The 25,950-nt window shown below is 39.5% G+C and overlaps 1 protein-coding gene across 5 annotated transcripts in view; it reads right to left on the reverse strand.

The window, feature by feature from the left end:
* Window positions 1-25,950, reverse strand: part of LOC106020157 (protein FAM135B) — a 270,121-nt gene that overhangs the window by 28,100 nt on the left and 216,071 nt on the right. For 4 of the 5 annotated variants that reach the window (XM_072030578.1, XM_038175215.2, XM_038175217.2 and 1 more), the window contains exons 8-11: window positions 12,478-12,631; window positions 9,433-9,482; window positions 5,160-5,315; window positions 3,047-3,120 (exon numbers count right to left, since the gene is read on the reverse strand). In XM_072030578.1, the coding sequence (XP_071886679.1) occupies window positions 3,047-3,120; window positions 5,160-5,315; window positions 9,433-9,482; window positions 12,478-12,631 (434 nt within the window). The remainder of the gene's footprint in view (window positions 1-3,046; window positions 3,121-5,159; window positions 5,316-9,432; window positions 9,483-12,477; window positions 12,632-25,950) is intronic. The other variant, XM_038175218.2, reaches the window with a different exon arrangement.

Here is a 25,950-nt window from a genome sequence, read left to right on the forward strand (position 1 = left end):
GTGATAGTTAACTGGAAGAAACACTCTTTATACATTATGAAGCAAAACTTAACAAATTTGTAATTCAATTGGTCTGTCCTCATGCCAGCACAGAAGATTCCTATATCCATACACAAAAAACCTTGCGCAAACCAGCATGCTGGCTTCAACTTCAGAACATAATTGTTGTTGTCTATCATTTGCTCTTACTAGCTATTTTTTTCTCAAAGATAGGCGAGTCATTGATTGCTAAAGCATGAATCAGACAGAAGTCACAAACAGCTAGCTGCTCAGTCTTGCCTGCAGCAACACCTGGGAATTTGGAGTTAAGCCCTAGCACCATAACAAAGTTCTCGCTGACATACTAATAAACAGCATTGGTGTTTATACTAAAGGCCACGTGTAAAAATCATAAGTAAACTTGCTTTGAGACCAGTTCCTGGCAAAAGAAAAATGAATCATTAATGATAGGTGTAGGAAAAAATATTTTTTTTCTGCAAAGTGTTGGGAGGCTATGTCACCTGCTAGAGCCACCTGCTGTGTGATATCCAACCTATTGGAAACTGTACTTCCTATTCTACTTGAGCAGTCAAGTACTGCCACGCATGTAGGTGCATGACCTAACAGAATTCACAACCACAGTATGGGAGGCAAAAAAAAAAAACCACTCATCTGGTAACAAGGAAGAAATAACTGGGGGAAAAGCCTGCTCATGTGTGAGTTGTTTGTACAGCACCCAGCACACGAAGAGCTGATCTCATCTGAATCTTCTTTGAACACAATTAATACTCCCTGCTGGCACCCTCAACACTAATAATACTGTGGGAGCCAAGATTCTGCTTTCCTAACTGCACCATCTAGCACAACCAAAAAGAAAACAGGACACTGCCATGAGGCCTGTATATACCGAATTTACCTCACAGATCAACTTTTAGCATTTGCAAGCTATTTTATTTTTTTGTACTCTATCTCCTTGATAATCACTGAGGAAAATTATGCTTATCTGTAGGAAATGGGCTAGCTCTGTGGCTGTCTGGAGAAATAAAAGCACTTCATGCAATTAGGCTTCCCCTTGTGCAGGGCTGTGTTTGCTTAGATGGGGCCGTGAGTGTTTTTGACCTCACCCTGGGGTCCTGCCATGGGTCTTTCCATGTACACAGCTTACTTAAAAACTGACATGGGAGGACTAAGTGAGCACAGCTGGGCCCTTGCAGCCATGGCCCTGCTCTAGTTTGTCAGAAAAAGGTACCCTTGTATAACCCATCCACTAATGAAGTCATGGCCTTTTCCACCAGCACTGAATCAGCCTTAATGTTCCTAGCAACAGCTCTGAGAAACTCATTTTCTTCTTTGCTCTTGGTTGGAAACAGATGTCTCACTTAAGCCTTATCATCATGACAGAACCTGATGTCATGGCCTTTAAGCCACTTCTGAAAAGTGGGTTTCTGTTCTGGTAATGCTGTGGTCTTCCTGTGATAACAGGCTGTTTCAGTGCAGCAAAAGTTCGGACATTGCTTTGAAATTCAAATCTGAGCTGCTTTCCTTTAACTCTGCCGTCAAGGGTCAGGTCCTCAGTAGTATCCATGCTCTCTACTTGGAATCACTAGCTAAAACTGAAGGCAGGATGTGCACTACTGCAGCCTTAAAAGGGGCCCCTCATACTCTGCAGTTTTGGTCAAAAGCAAGCAGTGTCAAGCAAATGGAAACATGGAGTACTGCATGCAGCTTTAGGGCCCCCAGCCAAGAAGAACACAGAAGTATTGGAACAAGTTCAGCGGAAGGCCACAAAGATGATCAAGGGGCTGGAGCACCTCTCCTACGAGGACAGGCTGAGGGAGTTGGGGTTGTTCAGCCTGGAGGAGAGAAGGCTCTATGGAGGCCTTACAGCGGCCTTCCAGTACCTACAGGGGGCCTGTAGGAAAGCTGGGGAGGGACTCTTTGTCAAGGGGTGTAGGGATAGGACAAGGGGTAATGGCTTTAAACTAAAAGAGGGTAGGTTTTGATTAGATATAAGGAAGAAATTCTTCACTCAGAGGGTGGTGAGGCACTGGCACAGGCCGCCCAGAGAAGCTGTGGATGCCTTATCCCTGGAGGGGCCAGGATGGATGGGGCTTTGGGCAGCCTGGTCTGGTGGCAGGTGTCCCTGCCCATGGCAGGAGGGTTGCAACCATTCTATGATTCTATGAAATAACCACCTTGCTCACATTTCATAGCATATTTTTGTGAATGCAGCCCAGTGCATTGTTTATTTTCCCAAACTGTTTTGTACTGTTGATTCTTGATCAACAAATTATCAGCCCTGAGCTTACATTACTCATACAGTTCCTCCATCTAATGTTGTGGTGTTCCTGTGTGGTCCTTCACTGCTGCTTCCAGTGAACATTCACATCTTTGTGTTGTCTGTTTAATGAATCAAGGTTCCTATCTGCATGTACAGATGATCCTTTCTGATATAGAAAGCAGGGATGGACTAAAGACTAAAATAAATCCATGACTGCCTATAACTAAAAATATTATAAGGAAGAGTAAAAAGCAAACTCTTAAATGTTATTTTTCTGTTGCTTTTCAGCTATTACTTCATTTTAAAATTGCCAGTACTAGATCTGGTATAGGGAGGTTAAGAAGTTAATTGAAGAAACACATCAAAAATATTTCTGACTACCCTGAGGCTGATGTTGTTGGAGATAAGCTCTGCAGAGACATGCACCTGGTTTGGAAGAAAGGTAGGGAAAGAGGCATCATATACCACATCATATCCCTTGAAGGCTCTTGCTACAGTGTTTTAGTCACTCCCTGATGTCATAAGTATTGTGAGAGCAGAGAAAGAAAAAGAAATGTCTTACAGGTATCTTAAAATTAATCATCTCTTGGGCCTGATTGGAGTTACTTACATTTGACATTGATTTCAATGGATTTACAATATGGAGCTAGAATAGACCTAGTAATTTCTCTCAAACCAAAGCCTTCCATACCCAGCAGAAAAGACCTCAGTCTTGGTAGAAAAACGTTTTAAGCAAATACATTTTCAGCCTTCCCAGTGACAGGGGAGAGTCAATGAGTTACTTACAGGCCTTCCTGGAATGTCAGCACAGCAAGTTTCTGGTGCTCAGTGTAGAAGAAGGCTTCTGAGAATCTCCTTACCTGAGGAAGAAACATACCAATTAAACCTAAGATCTACTGAAAGGTGCCAAGCACAATCAAGCTGAAAACAGAGAAATGACTGTCAGGACCAGATTCTTTAGTATGCTCTGTCTGCTTTGCACCACTCTGGTGACAGAAAGAAAACAAAGAGCTCAACTCTGCTTCACTTTCCCAGTCCAGCACAAAGCAACTGATGCTGTTGCATATTTTGCTGGGAGGGAAGAAGTGTACCTTGAGAGGAAATCAAGATTTTCTTATATGCATCTTCTGACTACTTTTCTAAAAGCTGTCAGATTTACCATTTTTTCCTTGTAATATTAAAACAAGGATTTCTTCCTTTCCCACTGTACAAATCATAGCAGCAGTGGAGTGAGTTACTAAATTAGAACAACTCATGATTGATCATCTTTTCTGTGGGAACATTCACAGTGGTTCCCAAGATGATAAAGGAAGTTTTATACTTCAGCCTAGAGGAGAATAAGCCCTGTCATGGCAGAAACACATCTGCCTATGTCACGATACTTACAAATGAGAGCTTCTCAAATCTCTTCATAGACATTTGATCTGCTCAGTGTTGGATAATCAATTACAAAAGAGCCACAGATCTGAAGTGTCTGGCAGAGCACAGAGTGTGTAATAAGCTATAAAAAATTCAGTGTTTCTATCTGCCCTGGAATAAGCTTTGAGTTTCAATCAATCCATCATAATATGCAGTCAACTGTACTGAACTGTTAAACTGCAGCCCATACATAACTAATAATATTTGTAAGAGCGACCTCTATTATGGTGTCAGAGAATGGCAGTGAAAACCACATGTCACAGCATCTCAGCGTCTCCCTAAATCCCAGCCATACTTCAACAAATGGCTTTTCTAATAAAAGAATGACTATCACTTCTTTAAAAAGAGTGCATTGGTTTATCTGGAGCTCTCAAAGTGTTTTCTAGGACTAGAAAAGTTTTATTACACACAGCTTAGATAGGGAGGAACTGATGTACATGAAGGTACATCATTTACCACAGGTCATGCCATCAGTTGTCATAATTTGAGTCTAGGATTCACCTTGCTGGAGCTGGGGGCCTACAGAGTTGGGTCCTTTGGCTGATCAAGCCATCCAGGTCCTCTCAGAGTCAAAGGAGACATAGCTAAAATAGCCAGTGGAGTCTCAGCATCATCTACCTCTTTCTGAGTTTTATGTCTCCCTTTTGCAAGCATAAACATTATCTTATCTCCAGTGACTGGACCTCCACTGACTTTAACAAGAACCAGTATGTAAATTGGGATGTTAGCACCTACACTGTAGCCTTCTAAAGCTAAGCAAGATGAACCCTACTTTTCTCTATGTCTCTTTTTTAATGATTAGATTAGGCTATGAGTTCAGCTCAACCAATGTAATGAAAACAATGTATAGTCAATAACCCAAAACGTCCTCATGGAAGGCACAGCACTTGCTGAACTAATCAGGTAAGTAGCTTTGATACAGTTAGCCCAAAAGGCAATTGCTTTTGTGCCTTCTTTATTATCAAGAACCAATTTCCACATGAACAGTATTAATATTTCCTTTTGTGAAACTCACTAGGAGAAAGGCAAGAACTAGCTTTATATATGTGACATAGTGAAGAGAACAAATCTATATTCCTCATCGTAGTTCTGTGAAAGAAATTGAGATAAACTCATCTTTTGGTTACTTCGCATTGTGATGCTTGTGCCTTTTAAAACATATGATTGTGATGTACGGATACCTAGCAAATATGGGGCATATCTACCTCTTTTCACCCACTTCATGTTCCACGCTGGATTCTAGTATTCAGTGTACATTCATTTTACACAGGATTCTGGGTACCATAAAAGCAACATCATTGCAAAAATTTAAATCTTTTTTTTTAATTTCTCTTCTTATTCCTTTTCCTACTCACCACATCTCCCATAATGGTTCGTAAGACATAATAGTAAGAGAGATATCTATCCAGATACATGTACATCACCAATGTCTGTCAAGAGGTTACCATTATGGAACTTGCTTTTAACTTCTTAATGTTACCCTTAGCATATGATGCTCCTGAGTCAGATAAGCTGTGACTTCTGTATGGAGTGTTGCCACCTCCAGGAACTGGGTCCACAGGGCCAGGAGGTGGGAGCAAAGCCAGGCGAGGTCCTTGCTTATCTGTTCTGCTATCTTCTCTGGGTTGCTCAGCAGCTGGAGGGGAGAAAGGGCATTCTGAGAGAGGCATTTCAGAAAATCAGGTAGCATCTTAGGTTAAGACTTTTTAAGAAAAACAACAACAACAAATCCCCTTGATTTAGAACTATTATTAAAGCCACTATTTTGAGTTATTTTACCCCAAAATAATGCAGGAGAGACTTTTGCTTTTTCTCTTTAAAAGCCATGAGGTTTAGTGCAGAGTCTCAGTTACATATCTGGAGAAAAAAAAGATCAAGATGAACAAGGGACTGCAGCACCTCTCCTAGAAGGAGAGGCTGAGAAAGCTGGGACTGTTCTGCCTGGAGAAGAGATGGATCAGAGTGGATTTTATCAATGTGTATAAATACCTGCAAGGAAGGCGCAAAGAAGATGGAGCCAGGCTCCAGTGACAGAACAAGATGCAATGGGCACAAAATGGAACACAGAAGATTCTGTCTGAATTTCAGGAAGCACTTTACTGTGCAGGTGACGGAGCACTGGCCAGAGAGGTTGTGGAGTCTCCTTCCTTGGAGATACTCAAAACCCATTTGGACATCGTCCTGGGCACCCTGCTATAGGTGTCACTGCTTGAGCAGGGGCTCGGACCTGATGACATCCAGAGGTCCCTTCCAACCTCACCCATTCTGTGATTCTGTCATTCTGTGAAGTGGCAACAGCTTCATTTTTTTCCAGAAACTTTAGTGCAGATATACATGTAGTAAATAGAAAAAAAAAAAAAAAAAAAAAAAAAGCAGATTCCAAACTACCCACCAGATGGTGCTGGATGCTCTGAAATAATAAAGCATGGCCCGTTGTCTCCTTTCTGATTGCAAGAAAAAATAAAAATAAATCCTTCTCAGCCACATCACACTAGAATGCCAGATGGGTGATTATAGGGGGAAAAAAAAAAAAAAAAAAAAAAGGCAAAAAAGCACTGTGTCAACACACAATTCAACCAGACATCACAGAGTCTGCTGGTGCTTCTGTCCCACACGGGGATGGGATGGGGTCTTTGGTGTTCCCAGATGGAATTCTGCACTGAAGCGTGGCAGCCCAAGGAGTGCAAGTCATCAGCAAAGTCTGCATATCGACCCCTCCCAGTTTGACAATTTCTTCAACAACAGACAGGCATTGCATTTTACCTTTACTGGGTTGGCACAAAAGCAACAGAGACTGTATCTGTTGGTAGGGACTCTACCTGCCTCTATGAAACAGGTAATACTTCCAGAAATATACCATAAATAATACCACAGGGAGTTGTTCTTTCTTGTCCAGGTCTTGTCTTTTTTTTTTTTTTTTTTTTTTTTTTCCTTTTGGTTGGAACTGCAGTCTAGTTGAAAGCCTGCTTATGTCTCGCACAGTTTATTATGCAGTTAATTTTCAGACTGGTGACACTGCAAACTAAGTCATGATTAAAAGCAAATTGTGTGAGACAGAAACAGAGCAGATGCATATATGGATAATAACCACAGATATTGTCAGAGTTTACTTTGTTGGGGTGCTAGTCTGTTTTAATGATTTGTCCAAAATGTCACAAGCTCCAGTACCCATTCTGCTACCAGAGAAAACATGTTGTTAAACAACAGATATTCCCCATATATCACTCTTTGCAGAGTTAGGACACTTCTTTATTTCTGTATTCAATTTTATTTTTATTTGAAATTTAGCCAGTAAGCTACTTCTTACATCAAAGACCAAAAGCACAGTCTTCAAAGAACATGAATTATTAATGTCAGCCATGCTAGGATGAGGGGTATGATGGCTATTTGTCTAGTTTATTGATTTTTAACCTTTTGAACAGGAAGGAAAGAAGGAAGGAAAGAAGAAAGGAAGAAAAAGAAGGAAGAGAGGAAGGAAGGAGGAGAGGAAGGAAAAGATGAAAGAGTGGAAGGAAGGAAGGAAGGAAGGAAGGAAGGAAGGAAGGAAGGAAGGAAGGAAGGAAGGAAGGAAGGAAGGAAGGAAGGAAGGGAGGAAGGGAGGAGGGGAGAAAGGAAGAAAGAGAGGAAGGAAGAAAGAGAGGAAGGAAGGAAGAAAGAGAGGAAGGAAGGAAGGAAGGAAGGAAGGAAGGAAGGAAGGAAGGAAGGAAGGAAGGAAGGAAGGAAGGAAGGAAGGAAGGAAGGAAGGAAGGAAGGAAGTCAGGCAACACCTACTCCTAATTGTGAGAATTTTGCTGCCACGTACAGAGCAAGAGCCTGGCAACCCTTGCAATGCAGGTTAATTCCCAAGGACTCAGTTCCTCAAAGCAAAGCCCAACAATTAAAATGATCACCAAATATGATTCTGGCTATTCTGCTCAAGTACTTGCTGCTGGGCTGTTAATCATGACTGCACCTTTCAAACCCCACTCAGGGTATTCTGGTTTTAACAACACTGTTATGCAAAACACATTTAGAGGGCTTTTTGGAGGAATGATTTTTTGCTCGATTGCTTACAAATTAATCACACAATTAGAAAAATATTGTCCTTCCATTTTCTCATTTTGAATATCTGCTGTGTCCTTGGGTTGAATACAAAATAGGGTAAACGTCACTTTCTTCCCTTCTTTTGTTTTTATTTAATTCTAAAAACGGGCCTGACTCTGGTAACACAGTGGTAATGGGAAACTAACCCCACAGGCTTCTCTCTGTATGGTTTTAATAGCATTTTCTTCCTTTATAAATGACTGCTCTTCGTATTTTCTGCTGAAGAGAAATGGTTTCAGTTCACATATTCCTAGAGGCAAAGTACAGGGAGAGCTTTGCCAATACTCATCTGAACACCATACAGAGGTCCACACAACTTCTGCACGTACATTGCAGAGCTGGTCAGTGCTGCCTCTAGGTCCCAACAATATTGTACAGGGTCTCAACATTTATGTCTAAAGAGTCTCTGCAAATTCACTGTCTTAATCATTAAATTATCAGTAGAAAGTTATGATTCAAGGATGCTAATGCCAAATATTTTCCTAGCATATAGGAATATCATAGTTGATTTTTGTTGCTGTTGTTTGTTTTTGTTAACCCAAAGCCATTCTAGCTGTTGTGTTCTCCTTTCTGCTGCTACGCTGTTATGGTCAGCTTTCAAAAAACAGTAACAGCAATCTCGCTTTATTAATATGGCCATGCAAAACAAGTCAAGAAGCTTTTTAGGAGAATAATAATTGGACATAAATAAGAAAATACAAAAAAAAAAAAAAAAAAAAAAAAAAAGCTGTCATTTTCTGTTGTATGCCAAACCAGTTTGCTGGACTCATAAAAAAGAAGTCCTAAGGAGTCTCTAGTGAGTGTTGTCTGACCCCCTGTATACTTAAGATTTCTAAATTTCTGCAGTCTAGTTGAGTTGAGCCACATAATTTAGGTTTCCCTAAATCAAATTTAAATTAAATCAAATTTCTTTCAAAGAATCCAACTTATGACATAGAATCAAGAAATTCACCTTTCCAAACATTTTTCACACATGGCTGACAAACATTAGCCTACCATTTGTAACTGTTGCATAAACGTACTTGCAGTTTGATTTGGTTTCAAATTCCCTTCATTAATTGTTATTTTGCCATTCTTTCCTATCCTGTTTTCCTGCTAATAACCTGAGAAAATCAAAACTATTAGATCTCTGATTACAAACATTTTCCCCAGTCATCAACTGCCGTTTCAATTTCTTCCTGACAACCTTGACTTTCCTGTGTCTCGCTTGAAGCCAACGCAGCAGAAGTTCAAGACAGTAATTCAGTCACACTGTGCCAAAATCACTTGTGTCTTCCCATGAGCTTCCCTACACATTTAGGTGTTTTTATATGAAAAAAAAAAAAAAAGTGGCTGCACAACTTGCCAAAAAAATCTTTTCTCCTGTCAGCACAAAAGCTGTAATTGCACCCTATCCCCAAGTCATTTTTTGTGCATACTCTTGACACTCAGGGCTAGGATCAGTGAAGGATCCTAAAGCAATCCAGCTGGTGACTCATTAAAAGTGACAGAAACATTATGTAAGCGAATAATCAAAATTATGTGAAATTGTTGGTGAAAAAGAAACATTCAGCAAACTTTCTGTTGGCACCAAATTCCTTCTCTCCCCACTCTGATAGATGATTGTACTGTCTCACTGCACTTGAAAAATGGACTCGTGAAAAGCAGACCGATTCTGTTGAAGAAAATACCTGCAGCTCTGTACAAAGCTGAGATAACGTGTCTTCCGTGGAAAGCTCTTCTAGGGAAAAAAAAAAAAAACACACAGAGAGAAACATATCAGGTTTGAGAACAGTAGGTGTGAAATGTTAAAGCTCTACTGTTTATTCACACAATAAGTAGTCATTTGATGTTTTTTCTGCCAATGGATGAGTTTTTGTTAGGATGTGGGTCCTCCACGGTACACATTGTACCTGCAGAGGGACAGATACAATTTCTGCTTATGCTGAACCGCTAAACCTGTACATGTTCTGGAAGGCTGTTAGGACACAGAGGACAGAATTGGGCTTTTCATTATTTACCCTTCCCCTTAGTAGAATTTTTTTATTAGTCTTTGGTGCTTATCAATGTATATAAACACTTGAAGGGAGGCTGCAAAGAGACAGGCTCTGCAGTCGTGCTCAGTGGCAGTGGGCACAAACTGGAACACAGGAGGCTCTGTTTAAACATCAGGATGCACTTCTTTACTGTGCAGGGCCTGAGCACTGGAACAGGTTGCCCAGAGAAGTTATGAAATATCCCTCCTTGGATATCTTCAAAAGCCACCTGGACATGGTCCTGGGCAGCCTGCTCTGGGTGTCCCTGTTTGAGTAAAGGGTTGGACCAGATGGCGTCTGGTGCTCACTCCCAACTTTAACCATTCTGTTATTTATGGCCAATTTCTGACCTAAATGCAATATTATCTCGCCATTGGAAAATGCGAGCAAATGATATACAATAAGTGGTTCTCCTTATCATGCTACATGAGGCCATGTAATAAACGCCCTAGTTGTATGACTGGTAATACTAAAGCGTCTCTGTATCACCCTGTGGAATGTGTCACCACCCCTAGACTATGCAGCATTGCTTTGATACAGCCCTGAGATCCAGTCCCTAGCATAGGGACTGTCCACATTAAATGCATCACAAACTATAAAGCAGAGGAAGACATAAATCAACTCTCCAACTTTGACAGCCAGATTTTGCAATGTGGAACTTTCTAGTAGTATATAGAAAGAAAAAAAGCAGAGAAAACAAGCAACCAATCCCCTCCCCAATACCCAAGTGATTCTTCTTAAATAATACTAAGGAATTTAAGAGGACAGAGTGAGATGCATAACACCTCAAAAATATCTCTCCACAGCTGGTAAAAATTGGGAGACAATAATTTCCACTTTTAAAGTCTAAACTAGGCTATTAATTTTTTAATATATTATTCAGGGGGCTAGAAAAAGGAATTTAGAAAGTCCGCAGAGGAGATTTATAGTCTCATATTTATCTTAACTATCTTTAGAAACCTATGATGAGATTAATTTCACCAAATATAGATGTCTAAAACTGAATGAGTCATTTACATTCTTCTCCTGGTCAGTGGAGAAAAATGAGCCAGTACAAGATGCAGTTCATGTCATTCTAAGTTAGAGAGCACTACTTGTCAGATAACACATTTTATTGTCCTAAATGGGCCTGTGTCTCCCCAGTGACTGTAAGGACAGTCCGAGCAATTGTCTCATATAAAAACTGGCTTGATATTCATCATACTGGGTAAACCTTACACCCCATGATTTTTCTGTGCTTTGCATCAGGCCTCAGAAGGCTAGCCTTAAAATCGAATCTTCAGTAGATTTTCAGGCTGTGAATAAAATGATGCAAAGAGTGCTCTGCTCAAGCAGCTAAAAAGGGTATTTGCATTTAGCAAATTTGCATGTATTACAACAAGTACATTTGCAAATCAAGTGCCTGCTTCAGTACCAGTAGTCATTTGAAAACTAAGTCAATTGTATTCAGAAAGCCAATATGTGCATATCTGGGGCTGTTCTTCAGTTGTGGTCAACCAACCATACATAACTCTGCCATCTCCCAGTCTATAAGCCTGTCCAGGTAAAACACAAATCATCTAAAAATGTGCCTGATAACCAAAATGCTCGAAGCATGGGTTTTGTTGCATGTTAGATTCTGTTTGACAGCTCATAAATTGCAAATAAACATGCTGTACTTTTTTTTTTCCTCATAGCTGAATTGAATAACACAGTATGTGCTCTTCCCATCCCATGAGTTTCAGGTTTCCCGTGAGTGGAAATATATATCAGGGAACAAAACATAAAGAAACATAAAGTGGAAAATAGAAGCTATCAAGCTCATAAGTCTGTACAGAATAATGTATTATATTTGAAAGTGCTTGTAGTAAAAAAGCACTACAGTAAAAAAAGGAGAAAGATTTTATCATCCCTTTTTAAATCTGCTGCCCAATGCCATCAATTTTCATAATATAATTATCCCTGAAATACAACAAACTGCTAACTTAGAAAAAAATGTGCATTCAGATGTACAATGAGACAAAAACACAGATGAGACACATGCCTTAAATTCAAAGAAACAGGTGGGAGAGCAGGAATTAGTCAGGGATGCTCCTCATTTTCACAAGAGCTCATGCTGTCATTACAAACATGACTAAACACAAATTACTGAGCTCTGTCCGGCAAATCCAGCCAGACAGCACTTCTATGTTGGACCCAATAGGCCTGACCAGCTAAAAATGTTTCTGCCAAAAAAACTAGAAAATCTATTTAAACAAATGTAATTATAATATGGGCAGAGAAGTGCATTGCAAAGGGATGGAGCACGTTTCATAAACATTCATATCACCTTTCAGATTTTTGTTTACAGTTTAAAAAGATACAAATTTGGTTGGGAGTAAAAATTGCTACAGTCTTCACCAGATCTCATGGTGATTTTGAAATGGAAGTTAAAATCTTCAGAAAGCAATGGAGTCCAAATACCATTTAGAGGCAAGTAATCTGAGAAATTTATCAGAACATTTTACCCCTCTACACATCAGGCAACCTTCAGTTCATGTAAAAGGATTTTCATAAGCAGAGAAAGCATTAGTCTAACTGTGTGCCAAAATAAACACTAATCAGGAAACAGGGAGAAAAATCCTCTAAAATCTCTACACAGGCCAAGAATTTTGGTACTAAACCATGTATTGAAAACAGCAATGTTCTATATTCAGTGATTTAAAATGTCTGTTCTCTCACCCAACTTCAGCTGTGGTAAATCAGGAATCTCCTTCATTATGAGGGTGTAGTACATGTGAAGTCCTCTTTGAGCATTCAAGAGCAGAAGACAGAGGTCCTTATGCCATTTGTATGCATGCTGCATGCAGTTTTCAGATGGGACATAAAAGCTGCCCTGTATAACAAAAGTATCAAGAAAAGAAAAATACAGAAATATAATTATTGCTCTCCATTTGTCCTACAAATTTCCACAAAAATTTAATTGTGGTCAGACTTTCACTTCTAACCAAGCGTTTGGCACCCAGATCTACTTCCTAGCCGTGTAACCATAACCGCACCTCATTCTCTGTGTATGCTTTGCCCAAACCATATCAAAACTATTAGGTCCCAGGAATGCTGTCACATATACACTGAAACTAAAAGGAGGAAAGAATAACTCATATTAGTAGGTAGAATGGCAATACCGTATGCATTTTTTCACTAATGCGAGTTATTCTGTCCTCCAGGATCAACAGCATGATTATTACCTCTCGTGGGAAGAGATGTCATTGGACAGACTACAACACATTTATACAAAAATATCCCAAATTTCTTTACACTTAGAACATAAGCTGTGTTTACAATAAGACATCCTAGATCAAAAGTTTTCAGTTCCGTCAAAAGCACCACTTCTAGAAATAATCTATATTTGGAATTTGAACTGTTCAGACTTCAAAATAAAACTGTTTCTTAAACTGTGCTTTTGTGGCCAGAATTTCCAGGAGAGTTGCAAGTAATATTATGTCAACTGTCAGTAATAGGTCTATTTCCTAGTCTCTGTGAACGATGCATTTTAGCAGTTTTCATCACATCATGGAACTGCTATCCTCTTTCAATTTTTGGAAATGGTGCAGCACAAAGGCCTGTGAGCTTGCAGTCAATGACTATAGCTGCTTCTTGATCCCCCGCTGACTCTAGTCACGGGGTGGGGTGTGATGGTGTATTCCCCCACACACCTGAGCTTTTCACCCATAATCCTGCTCAAGTGATAACCAGACAGCTGCAGACAGCTCAGATTGGACTCTGAGGAGACAGAAAACAACACAATAGTCAAGGGCTAATTGAGCATGTGCCAACCAAATTATGGTTGGTATGCAAATATGACTGAGTCCATTATCTCACCCCATAAACAGGGGGAAACCCAGAGCCCATTGAGCTCCCTTACATGTCAGTGGGCTGTATGCTAGGATTGCTAGGATTTCTGCTTGAGTAGGGGCACCTCTTAAGATTACTCTTTGAGGATGAGAGATTCCTCACCTATTAGAGATCCTCGGTAAGGCACTAATAGCTTGCTGAAACTTTGCAAACTTACATTTCAGATTGATTGTGCACATAGTCTTTTAGACATAAACTGTTGACCAAGTCTGGGACTAACATTGGATCCAGTGATACCTAAACTGCTTTGAAAAGCAAAAGGGTCCATTCTGAATCTCATGACTCAATGGGAGGCTCTCCTGACAATTTCATCTGACCCTGTCCTCTATGCAGTAAATAACTGAGCATACCTTGCCATTGAGGCTTTTTAAACCACTGTCTTAATTTACCATTAACTTCATCAAATCACCATCTTATATATTGCTGCTTCTCTCTTACAAGTGAAGTGCATCACTCCTCTACAACAACCACACAGGATTAATTTATCTGCTTTGCATGAAGAGCAAGGGTTATGAAGACAAAGAGAGAAAGACAGCAAGGTACTTTTCCCTTGAACTTTATGAAGTATTAGGTAAATTAAGCATACATCTAGATGTGCATTTTAAGGCATATGAGCTGCACAAAGGCACCAGGACACGACTTTCCCACTGTCTATCTATGGAGAAACATGAACAATTTGCAAGTTACTCCACTGCTGATCATTTATGGGGAAAAAATACAATTCCTACATACCCTGTTAGGTACTGATTGTGTATATGGACACTAAGTAGCTATGCACCTTCAGGAAGAACAGTGAAGACTTCAACTACATGTCAGTGCACCTCCTTTGTTTTTCTCCCTTTGAGTCTCCCCAGTAAAGACTGCATTTCATGGCTTTTACCTTGAGCTAGGATGTGATTCTCAACTTTCTTGTGTAAAATAACAAGATGTTAACTCATGTTCTGTGGTTCACACAATGGGGACTGCTCAGCTTGGCCTCTTAGAGAAATGGCTAACAATAATTGACTGAGTTGGTTGTTCTTGGAAGGTTTCAAAAACTCTAGCCTCAGCATGAATCTGTATTTTACTCTCACCATGAAAAACACAAAAAAGGCAGCATACAGAAATGCTGCTGGGAATAATAGAAAATCTGATGTAGATTGATACACAATGTCACCAAAAAAAAAAAAAAAGTCCTGTTTTATAATCCGTTGCCAAATTTTAAGCAGAAATAGCTCTGGAATTTAAATGCTACACTGACAAGCAGAAGGAACAATGGGAGATAATTTCATAGTTCATACCAGCACTATAACGCAGTATTGTCAGGCAAGTCTAAATTTTGATAGGTCTATTTTCAGCCTTTCTTGTCATAAATTGTTGTTTAAAACTAAAATGAAGAAGTAATAGGAAAGCACAACTGCAGGTGGGCTCAAAAATGTGTGAACTAAAGACAATGAAAAACCGTATTAATTAGCTGTTTTAAATGCATTAATGTTTGCCTAATAGTCATATAGTGCTTTTTAAATTTTCTGAATTAATAAAATTTCATAGAGATCAGACGGATCAGTTTGCAGAGCATGGGAGTTTAGGAGAACATACTTTGCAAAGATTTACACAGTATTAAAACACAGAATGGGGAAATAACTGTTATTAAAAATAGTTCTCAATGTTATATGTTAGCAATAGAACTTGGTCGTTATTGTAGAAATATTAAATAATTTAGGTCTGAAGGGATCTGTGGAGAGCATCTAGTCTAACTACCTGCTTAAAACAGTTATGATCAGATCAGGCTGCTCAGTGTTGTGTTCTGTTTGGTCTTGAACATCTCCAAGGAAGTAGATTTCACCACCTCTCTGAGCAACTTGTTCCAGTGTTTAACCATCTTCACAGAGCTGTTTTGGGGGCAGTTGGCCACTGATATGCACTACTGCCTTGGGTTTGTTCATCCCAGGTGCAAGATTTTGTATTTGGTTTTGGTTATATTCATGAAGTGCCTACTGCTACGTTTCTCCAGCCTACTGAGGACACCATGAGTAGCAGACCTTTTTGCCCTCCACTGTAGTAACTGCTCCTTCCAACTTGGTTTTATCCAGCTTGGCAATGAGCTGTTCTTATCATCTGAGGAGTTTGCTCTTGAAGATTAAACAGCACTCTCGGGCCTCATTTACCCTCCAGGGTAGTTTCCCAAGGGATCCAGACAAGAAAGTCCCTGAACAGGACAAAATCTGATCTTCTGAAGGCTTGTAATTTTTCTGTTTAACTTGCTAACTTAACTCAGGATGATAAACTCCTTAGACGTACAGTTGTGGCAGACAAGGCTGCCCTTAATAGGCATGAGAAGAGGCAATTCCCAGGCCTAATTCTTATGCATCAGACTTGAAGTGTGACTCTGTGATAATCATTTGTCCCATACATTCACTGGTGATGCTGACATAGGCTATTTGCTTCCTCCAGTGACTCCTTTTCAGGGATGCAGCCAAGACTTGCCATTTTTGGCAGCACTGTTATACACACCTGAGAGCTTGAAATGTATCAGCTTGTAAGAAGGACTGCAGTTTTACTTTCTCTTTTGTAGACAAAAGTATGAGAAGAATTTACCTGTCTATGTCCACTTCTGATCATTTCTGTCAGTTAATTCTACGGACTTACTCAGGATTTCAGGAAATAGATTACTGTGAATCCAAAATTCTATTTTAAAGGTCAGATATTTCTGAAGATCCTCTAACATTAAGTCCCAGACCAATTAGTTTCAGAGACATTGCAAAAGCAGCAAGCATCTGGAGTCACTGCCCTAGTAATCTGTGACAGGAATTGTATAAATGCCAACCTAAATTCATTTATTTATTAAAGACATCTCTAGTAATTATGTCATTTTTGGGGAGGGAGGGTATGCATGAATAGCAAGAGTGTATGTATGGTGGAATAGGTTGTTTCTATATTAATAGAGAAAAGCCACCTCCATATTGATAATTTCCAAGCTCTAGGGTCCTGTGAAATCAAAAGAGCAGAACCTTTGCCACCATTTCAGCCATGCTCCGTACAATTCAGTCTGGATCCTCCTTTCAGTAAAGGAGTTGTTTTCAGATGGAAGAAATATGGCTAGCAAGTGGTGCAGTCCTCCAATGAAATGTTGGTTTTTATATATGCAGGATGATATGCAGGACCCGCGGGAACGGAGTTAAGCTGAGGCAGGGGAAGTTTAGGCTGGACATCAGGAGGGGGTTCTTCACAGAGAGAGTGGTTGCACACTGGAACAGGCTCCCCAGGGAAGTGGTCACTGCACCGAGCCTGACTGAATTTAAGAAGAGATTGGACTGTGCACTTAGTCACATGGTCTGAACTTGGGTAGACCTGTGCGGTGTCAAGAGTTGGACTTGATGATCCTTAAGGGTCCCTTCCAACTCCGGATATTCTATGATTCTATGATTCTATGATATGCAGGATGATACTTATGATACACAAGCTGTTGGTTCTGCTTCCTCCTTCATGGAGCACCATCTTCCAATATGAAGCAGCACAGTGAAGGAAAAACTAACCTGGGGTATTTCTTACAGAAATAAAGTTTCAGTTTTATACCTTCCATTTGAAGAGAAAACATATGAGGAGAAATGTTGTCAAATGTATTCATTGAAAGCAGACAAAATTAAGAAAGTCCTGGGCTCTGAAAGAAGGACTCACACAAACACAGATACGTATTTCTGAGCTACAAGCTCTTTCAAGAGATGGAGAACTGATGAAGAAAAATACATTGCTGTGTAATTATTGTTTTCATGACTAAAATGTCATCTAAAATCAGGAAATTTAATTGTGGCCATTTCTTCCCAATAAATGAAGAAAACATAGGACAACTGGTGACACATTCTACACTGCAGAGATGCATAATTAGGAGCACCAAATAAGGCCACAACAGACGAATCAAATTTCCTGTACAATTGCTGTGCATCAAAGTGTATTTCTTCAAATATTTCTATGAGATATTGATAATATACATGAGTGCATAGGGTCCTGAGGAGGTTACTCCCAGATCTCCTTTCTCTTCCTGTCACAGTTCTCTCCAGGAGGAATATCTGTGTCAAAGAAAGGTGCTGTGCTCTCAGAATACCTTTGCATGGGAGGGCTAGCACTGCACAGTTGCAGCTCAAGGCGATGCCAAACCAGCACAGACTAGGCCATGTCGTGTGTTATTAAGAAGCCATACCATTAATCTGGAGCATTATGGTGCACCTCCATTAAGTGGCAGATGACTTCAAAATCCTGTTGTTTAATGGGAATATCCATCCCAATTTGACAAATCACCATGTCAAGGTAGAAAGTGACAGTGATGGAAAAAGACACCAAGTTCCAAATCTCTGGTCCTTCAACAACTTCACAGAACTGCTTAGAAAGTTGTCACACACACAGAGGAGGCAGAGCAGGACATATGAGAGATTATTAAACCCACCTCACAGACAGTTTAGGTAATATGAGCTAAGGTCTGTGCATCCTCGTCTGCTGAGGACCCAAGCATGGCAGGCATCTGTCAGATGAGGCCATTATAACTTGCTGCAGCTAAACCAGCCTATCCATCACTGTTCAGTAAGCTGAGAAATGTCAGGAAATGCCCTCCTTTGGGATGGTCTGAAGATTGCATACCTTCCATGGTCTCTATGTGAATTACCTTTTCTTCTGTGCCATTTAGGTGGTCCACTATTTGATAGGTTATAGCCTGGAAGAGGGCTCCACACTACAACACTAACAAATCAAGTTTAGTAGCAAACATGATACATGTTATTCTAAGGAAAAACAGTCATGCAAAAATAATTTAGGAAAAGCACTAGCTTTGACCCATTAAATAACTACAAAGTGCTCAGAACTCTGGGCTTCTTGGACTGCAAGGACAGACATCTTTTTGTCCAAAAGGTCTACTTCTTCACAGAATCACAGAATTTCTAGGTTGGAAGAGACCTCAAGATCATCGAGTCCAACCTCTGACCTAACGCTAACAGTCCCCACTAAACCATATCCCTAAGCTCTACATCTAAACATCTTTTAAAGACCTCCAGGGATGGTGACTCCACCACCTCCCTGGGCAGCCTGTTCCAGTGTCTAACAACCCTTTCGGTAAAGAAGTTCTTCCTAAGATCCAGCCTAAAACTCCCCTGGCGCAACTTAAGCCTGCTCCCCCTCGTCCTGTCACCAGGCACGTGGGAGAATAGACCAACCCCACCTCGCTACAGCCTCCGTTAAGGTATCTGTAAAGAGCAATATGGTCACCCCTGAGCCTCCTTTTCTCCAGGCTGATCAAGCCCAGCTCCTTCAGCCGCTCCTCGTAGGACTTGTTCTCCAGGCCCCTCACCAGCTTCATTGTCCTTCTCTGGACCCGCTCAAGCACCTCAACGTCCTTCTTCTTGTTAAGGTGCAACTTATATTAAAACAAATACTGAAGCTAACAATCCCAGCTTGCCCAAAGCATGATGACTGCACTGAGCTTGTAAAACGCATTGTGAAATTACACATTAGCTTCCTTGGTAAACACATTTTAAGTTAATTCCTTTGGCCTCCTGTTATTCTAATCTCATTAGTTTGTAGTTAATGACAGATTTTTCTTTGCTAGTTGCAAAATACATCTGTGCTGTCTTCCTTTTCCAAGACACTTTCTGTCTGTAATAGTAGACTTTAGTTCTGGCTTTTGCCCTTCTCTATTTCTGAAAACTTTGGGAACAAATGAATGCCTGACAAATCTTCACTTCAAGACCTACCACCTAAAGGTACTTTGCTAGCAGTGATGGATGATGATACAGAAGCTACTAGTACTGACAGCAGAGAAAAGTATGACTTCTATTGTGCCAACAGCATCAGAGGCAAAACAGATCAAGAAAGCCAAGAGATGATAGAAAAAGAGGCAGTCAGGAAAACAACACAAAGAACTGAAAATAATGGTTATAATTCCAGACTGCAATGATTTGCTTTAAGAGTTTTTTTTGTTTGTTTGTTTGTTTGTTTGTTTTCCCTGTGACGTGTGAAAAGATGTCAGCTGCATTGATCCCAAATGAAATAAACAAATAAATAAATAAAGTTGTCCCACTGATTGCCAATATCTTTTTGATGAACCCTCACAGTGAGTACTGTGTGCAGTTTTGGGCACCACGATTTAGGAAGGATATAAAACTATTAGAGAGTGTGCAAAGGAGGGCAACAAAGATGGTGTAGGGTCTAGAGAGTGAGACATGGCTGAGGTCACTTGTTTTGTTCACCTTAGAGAAGAGAAGGCTAAGGGGTGACCTCTTTGCAGACTATAGTTTCCTCAAGAGGAACAGTGGGGCAGGAGGCACTGATCTCTGCTCTCTGCTGACTAGCAATAAAACCCGAGGGAACAGCATGGAGCTGGGACAGGGGAGGGTCAGGCTGGATGTTAGGAAAAGGTTCTTCACTGAGAAGACACCTGGGCACTGGAACAGGCTCCTCAGGACAGTGGTCACGGCACTGAGCTGCCAGAGGTCAAGAAGCATTTGGACAATGCTCTCAGACATAGAGTTTGATTTTTGGGTGGTGTGTAATGGCAGTAAGTATAAAATACTTCCTAGCTCCTTGTTTATTAGTTGTGAAATAGAAAAAAAATGTTTTCCTAAAAGATCAGGTGAGCACCTGGGTGTACACATTATATCAGAAAGTATATATCACTTATGTCTGTTTGCAGGGTGCAATGAAGAACCATCCATGTACATGTAGCCTTAATCTGTCTTTTTCGCAGTTAAATGATCATGATCATAGAGTCATAGAATATGAATGTGATGACATAAAGAAAAACCTAGTCAAATGCCAGATTAAAATAAACAAACAAATAAAAATGCTGTGTTTTGTATGTGCAAAGGTTTCTGTTCAATTTGGCCATATTCTGCGAAGCTAGATTCTGAAAATGGACTCTCACTGTCCTTTGTCCATCTGTCCTCTAAGATGTTCCTCTAGGGCTTATCCAACCAAGTAAAATAGCTTGTAAAAAACAACAACCCTCAAACAAACAAAACATTCTTGACAACATCCCTGCTAAATATATTCAAATAAATCACCCTTTAAAATGAATGTGTCCCATGTAATGTTCTTTTCAGTCAACAGATTTCTCCTATAATTAGAGTGTATTACTTTATAAATGTACTTTTCCTTTATAACAAGAGAAAGGAAAATTACTTGAGAAAAACAAACACAAATTAAACAAGGTTCATGCCAATTCATTACTGTAATGCAGAGAACAATTTATGGATATCCACTTCCAGTGTACCAAATCCACCTAATATCAAAAGACACCAATTGGATTTTACGCTCCGTTATATACACTAAGTTGTATTTCTTTTGTATTGATTTCACAAAATATGTTAACTGTCTGAAAAGTTCAACAATAGCACTAGCAGCTGGTAAATTAGACCCTTTGTATTTAATCTAATTCAAAACAGCATTTTGTAATTTAGATTCAAATTCTAATTGCTTTTCAAGAATTTTGAGATACTAAAAAGCCATTGCAGACTAATTAGACAAGTTTGGCAGTTTTTCATTATTAGACAGTATTAGCCCACCTTTTTGGCAAAGATCAAAATATCTGCTTGGAACAGGGAAAGAAAAGTCAGCACCCCAAGCTGAATGCAGTTTCTGAGAGCACAGTGTCTGCATCTTCATGCCCATATTTGTCACATAGCATATTATTTTTGGTCTAGCTTCAAAACCACTAAGAAAGGAGATTTTGCATTTCTACTCTGGAGACTGTTTTTTAAGGTAGGAGATCTCCTGTCAGCTGGTGGTTTGAACAGAAATGATAGTCAATAGCTTGATATAATACATTATATTTACATCTCATTATTATGTTTGTAAAAAAGAAAGGATTAAAAGGTGGTTTCTGGTCATTAGGGACATGGCTGAAATATAAGGACAGAAACATGCTTTCACATGCAAGAAAATACATGAGAGATTCATATTTTATAATTAAAACAAAACAAAAACAATAAAAATTCATAAAGTTAAACAACAGGAAAGGAACTAGGAGTTATATTACACAACATATTATTTCAGTTATATTATTGCAGTCAATTGTTTCAGAAACATTTATATGTGCAGTGTTTGTTAAAAAACAAAAGCCTAATTTATTAGGCACTTTGCATCCAGCTAGCACTTCTATGGGAATCCAATCTCCTGAACAGAGCAGTTGGTTGCCATCTAAATGATGACAGGAGTCTCCATTGCAAGATTCCTTACAGTGATCCTCAGCTGGATCAGATGAGACTCCCCAGACTGCTGGTCTGATGAATTCCTATATCTCACTGGGCCATGATCCTGTGTGACCACTCCAGCACATACATGACCCATTTTTACTGTGTCTTATACCACGTAAGAAGTATTTTATTAATACATCAACTATTTATGAAAGTCCATCCTATTGACCATCTCTGCCTCTGCGGGAATAGCACCTATTGACAACCCACAATACCTCCTTACCTTTGGTCAATTTTGCAGCAGGAACTTCCCAGCAGAGTCCCTGGGACAGCTGGACTGCCCAGAGAATATTTGTTAGCATACCAAAGCACACAAGTAGTGCCAGTCAACAGGTCTGAGACCTGCCCAGGGGAATCTTTGGGACAGTCTGAAATGCCCACCTAGGTTTTTCCTCCACCAACAAGTCAAATGCTGCTTCTAAGTGGTGCCACTTTCTCTCACATTAATCTGTTGTCTCATTCTCCACTCTGCCTGGTGGAGAAGGACCTGGGAGTACTGGTTGATAGTCAGCTGAATATGAGCCAGCAGTGTGCTCAGGTGGCCAAGAAGGCCAACGGCATCCTGGCTTGTATCAGAAACAGTGTGACCAGCAGGGCTAGGGAGGTGATCGTCCCCCTGTACTCGGCTCTGGTGAGGCCGCACCTTGAGTACTGTGTTCAGTTTTGGGCCCCTCGCTACAAGAAGGACATCGAGGTGCTTGAGCGGGTCCAGAGAAGGGCGACGAAGCTGGTGAAGGGTCTGGAGAACAAGTCCTACGAGGAGCAGCTGAGGGAGCTGGGCTTGTTCAGTCTGGAGAAGAGGCTCAGGGACGACCTTATTGCTCTTTATAAGTATATTAAAAGCGGCTGTAGTGAGGTGGGGGTTGGCCTGTTCTCCCACATGCCTGGTGACAGGATGAGGGGGAATGGGCTAAAGTTGCGCCAGGGGAGAGCTAGGTTGGATGTTAGGAAGAACTTCTTTACCAAAAGGGTTGCGAGGCATTGGAATGGGCTGCCCAGGGAAGTGGTGGAGTCACCATCCCTGGAGCTCTTTAAAAGACGTTTAGATGTAGAGCTTATGGTTTAGTGGAGGACTTGTTAGTGTTAGGTCAGAGGTTGGACTCAATGATCTTGAGGTCTCTTCCAACCTAGACAATTCTGTGATTCTATGATGCTGTGATTCATGCAGATAACGTAATGAGATGTTCCTGGACCTCCAGTGTATTAAAGCCTAAGTGCTCTGGGTGCACATAGTCACAGCCCTAACACCATCCCACCCCCATACTATATTATAGGATGAACTTGATCTTCACCCTTGTATCACACTTATCACTTAAATTCATAACTCTAGCCAACAATGTGAAAAAAAAAAAAAAAAAAAAAAAGAAAGAAGCTTAAACAGAAGCTTAGAAATGCTTTCAGAAACATAATTGTAAATTCCAAAAATATTTAAAATCATAATAATTTTAAAATATTACTTATATTTCAGTTAAGACAGAGGTCCCAACTGAAAAAATGAAGGTCTGCTATATCTAGCCCTCCAAAGTGACAGTAAGCAAACACAGATTTGCCAAATTAATAAAATTTTTTTAGCTTTTCATTTCTACTGACCTTCCTTTCTCCCCCTCCTTCAATATTCTTCTTTTTTTTTTTTATTTCTTTCTGGGAAACCAATATTACACTCACTGAGAAAGAACTTCATTTTCACTTGAACACATGACTATGCATGCTGAGGAAGAAGTGATATCCCTGTTAATTAAATCAGTGTTGGGAATGAAAAATGTAAAATTCCCACAGTTTCAGAACAGAGTGCCTCATCAATGAACCAGTGGTGGGAGGAGGGCAAGTTCTTATCCCATTTACCGAAACTGGTTGCTTGTCAAAATTACTTTTGTCTTGAGTATTGTGTAAATATGTTAAACTGAACTCCGAGAAAAGACCAAAGATACAGGGGAATGCCTTCTCCTGAGCCTCAAAGAGGTTCTTATGGCAGGAATGAAATTCAAAAGGAAAAAAAAAAAAAAAAACTCTATCAATTAAAATGAAGTAGTTTTAAGTAAAATGTTTCATGGAAAAAAAAAAGTATATATATATACATAAAAAACTATACATATATACAAATTTATGCATACATGTATATTTACACTTCCATTCAGCTATGGAAAACAACAACAAAAGAAACAAATCTTCCCCATTCATTCACTCACCAATAAAAAATAGCATAGATTCCTGTGCCAGACAGTGAAAACAAACAAACAAACAACAACAAAAACAGCAAATTCAAGAGCATTTCATAGGTCAACGGCATGAACATCCATAGTGACGAGCTTGCGGATGCTCTAGTGAGATAATGTTTTTTCATTGCCTGTTTTCCTCAGCAAACACAGCATTATCAATGAGATTGTCTGCGTATGTCATTATGACAGTGCTTCCAGAATTTTTTCTACATGGTGGCTGAATTTAGCCTTCTTTGAGAGACAGCAAGACATTTCCAATAGGTTAAGTGCCTAAAGTGCTGGGAAAATGGGCAGCCAGAATAGAAAAGGGACTTAAAATACTGTCCTAACAGAAAGACTTTAGGCTGTAAATAAAGGGCATGATACACAAAACTTGAGCCTGTCTGGGGGAGAAATCTGTTATGAAAGAATGTTGATTGGTATTTCATAATATAAGGTATAATTTGACATTTCTGTTAACTCCTAAGAGTTAGGGTTACTTTCCAAAACCACAGGGGTGACAAGAGAGTGGAAAAATTATTTAAGATTGGAGTCAGACTTAATAATTTACACTTTGCATAAAAGCTAGCATGAAAAAAGTATTTAACTTGAGACCCTTGAAAAACAGGAATCATCAGGCTTGAAAAAGAGCCATCATCTGAACAGTTGCAAGAGAAATATCCTGGTCAGCTCTAACAGTTGTGTCTAAAGATTTCAATACCACAAAACACTTAAAAAACACAAGATGTAGTTTCTCAGCTAAGAATGGCTGAGACAATAAATGGCTGAGAAAGATGAAGTGTCCAAGAAAATTTTTGATAGGAAAATTTCCATTTAAAAATATCATTTTAGTAAAACAAAAATACAACAAAGATCACATTGATTTCCAATAAAGTTTTTCTAGGAAAAAATAAAAAGGTAAACCCCTGATAAAGTTTCAAATGCCTCATTTTGACACTCTGAAAGCAAAACATTTTGATTTTTTCATTACAAATGAAGCCTCTGGCTACTCTCTCTTTCTTTCTTTCTTTCTTTCTTTCTTTCTTTCTTTCTTTCTTTCTTTCTTTCTTTCTTTCTTTCTCAAAATCATATTAAAATTGTAGGATATTTTACAGTTTAAAGGTGCAAAGCAATACAAAAATTTTTCTGTGCACAGGTCTCTTCCTTGTTTCTTTGTTTTGTTTGCTTTTTCAGATTTTTTTTTACAGTACATTTTATATTTTTTAAATTTCATTTCAATAAAAATGAAACCAAATTCTGCAGTCTCCTCAGACTGTCTCAAATCTATTTCCTGAATCACCTTGAAAACTATACCTAGGCAGACTGCCTAAGTCGAGTTACATCCTAACATATCTTCAGCAGTGTCACAATGGCTCTTCATGTAAAGACATACAAAGAAGTCTTAAAAAAATCTGCTGAAGATGAATAAGGAAAAAAAAAATTTTCTCCACCTGAACTCTAGGGTTATACATCACTTTGGAAAGCCGTAAAATATTTTTTCTAGCAGTAAATTAAGCACTGGAGAAGACGTCTTATGAAAGCTAGAGCAGGTGTCTGACAAGAGGCATACTTCTTCCAAGAGCACTGAATCATCTGGCACAAGAAAAGTCATATGCCTCCCTTTCCCTCCATTAGACGTATGTATGAAAATGACACATTAATCTATATCTTCATCTTGTAGGTATTAAGAGTCTGGTTTAGAGAACACTCACAAAGCTTTCTGAAGTATCCTTTGGCTAAGAGATGGTACAGAAGTACTGAATAATTATTTTATGGGAAAAAGTAGTGGTTGATTTTTCAAAAAATGTGAACATAAATGCTTGTGTCAAGAGAAAAAGAGAGAGAGCGAGTTTAGATAGACAGTGATATACATGTGTGTATATATATAT

The sequence above is a fragment of the Anas platyrhynchos genome, chromosome W (assembly GCF_047663525.1).
Source record: "Anas platyrhynchos isolate ZD024472 breed Pekin duck chromosome W, IASCAAS_PekinDuck_T2T, whole genome shotgun sequence".
NCBI classification, from domain to species: domain Eukaryota; kingdom Metazoa; phylum Chordata; class Aves; order Anseriformes; family Anatidae; genus Anas; species Anas platyrhynchos.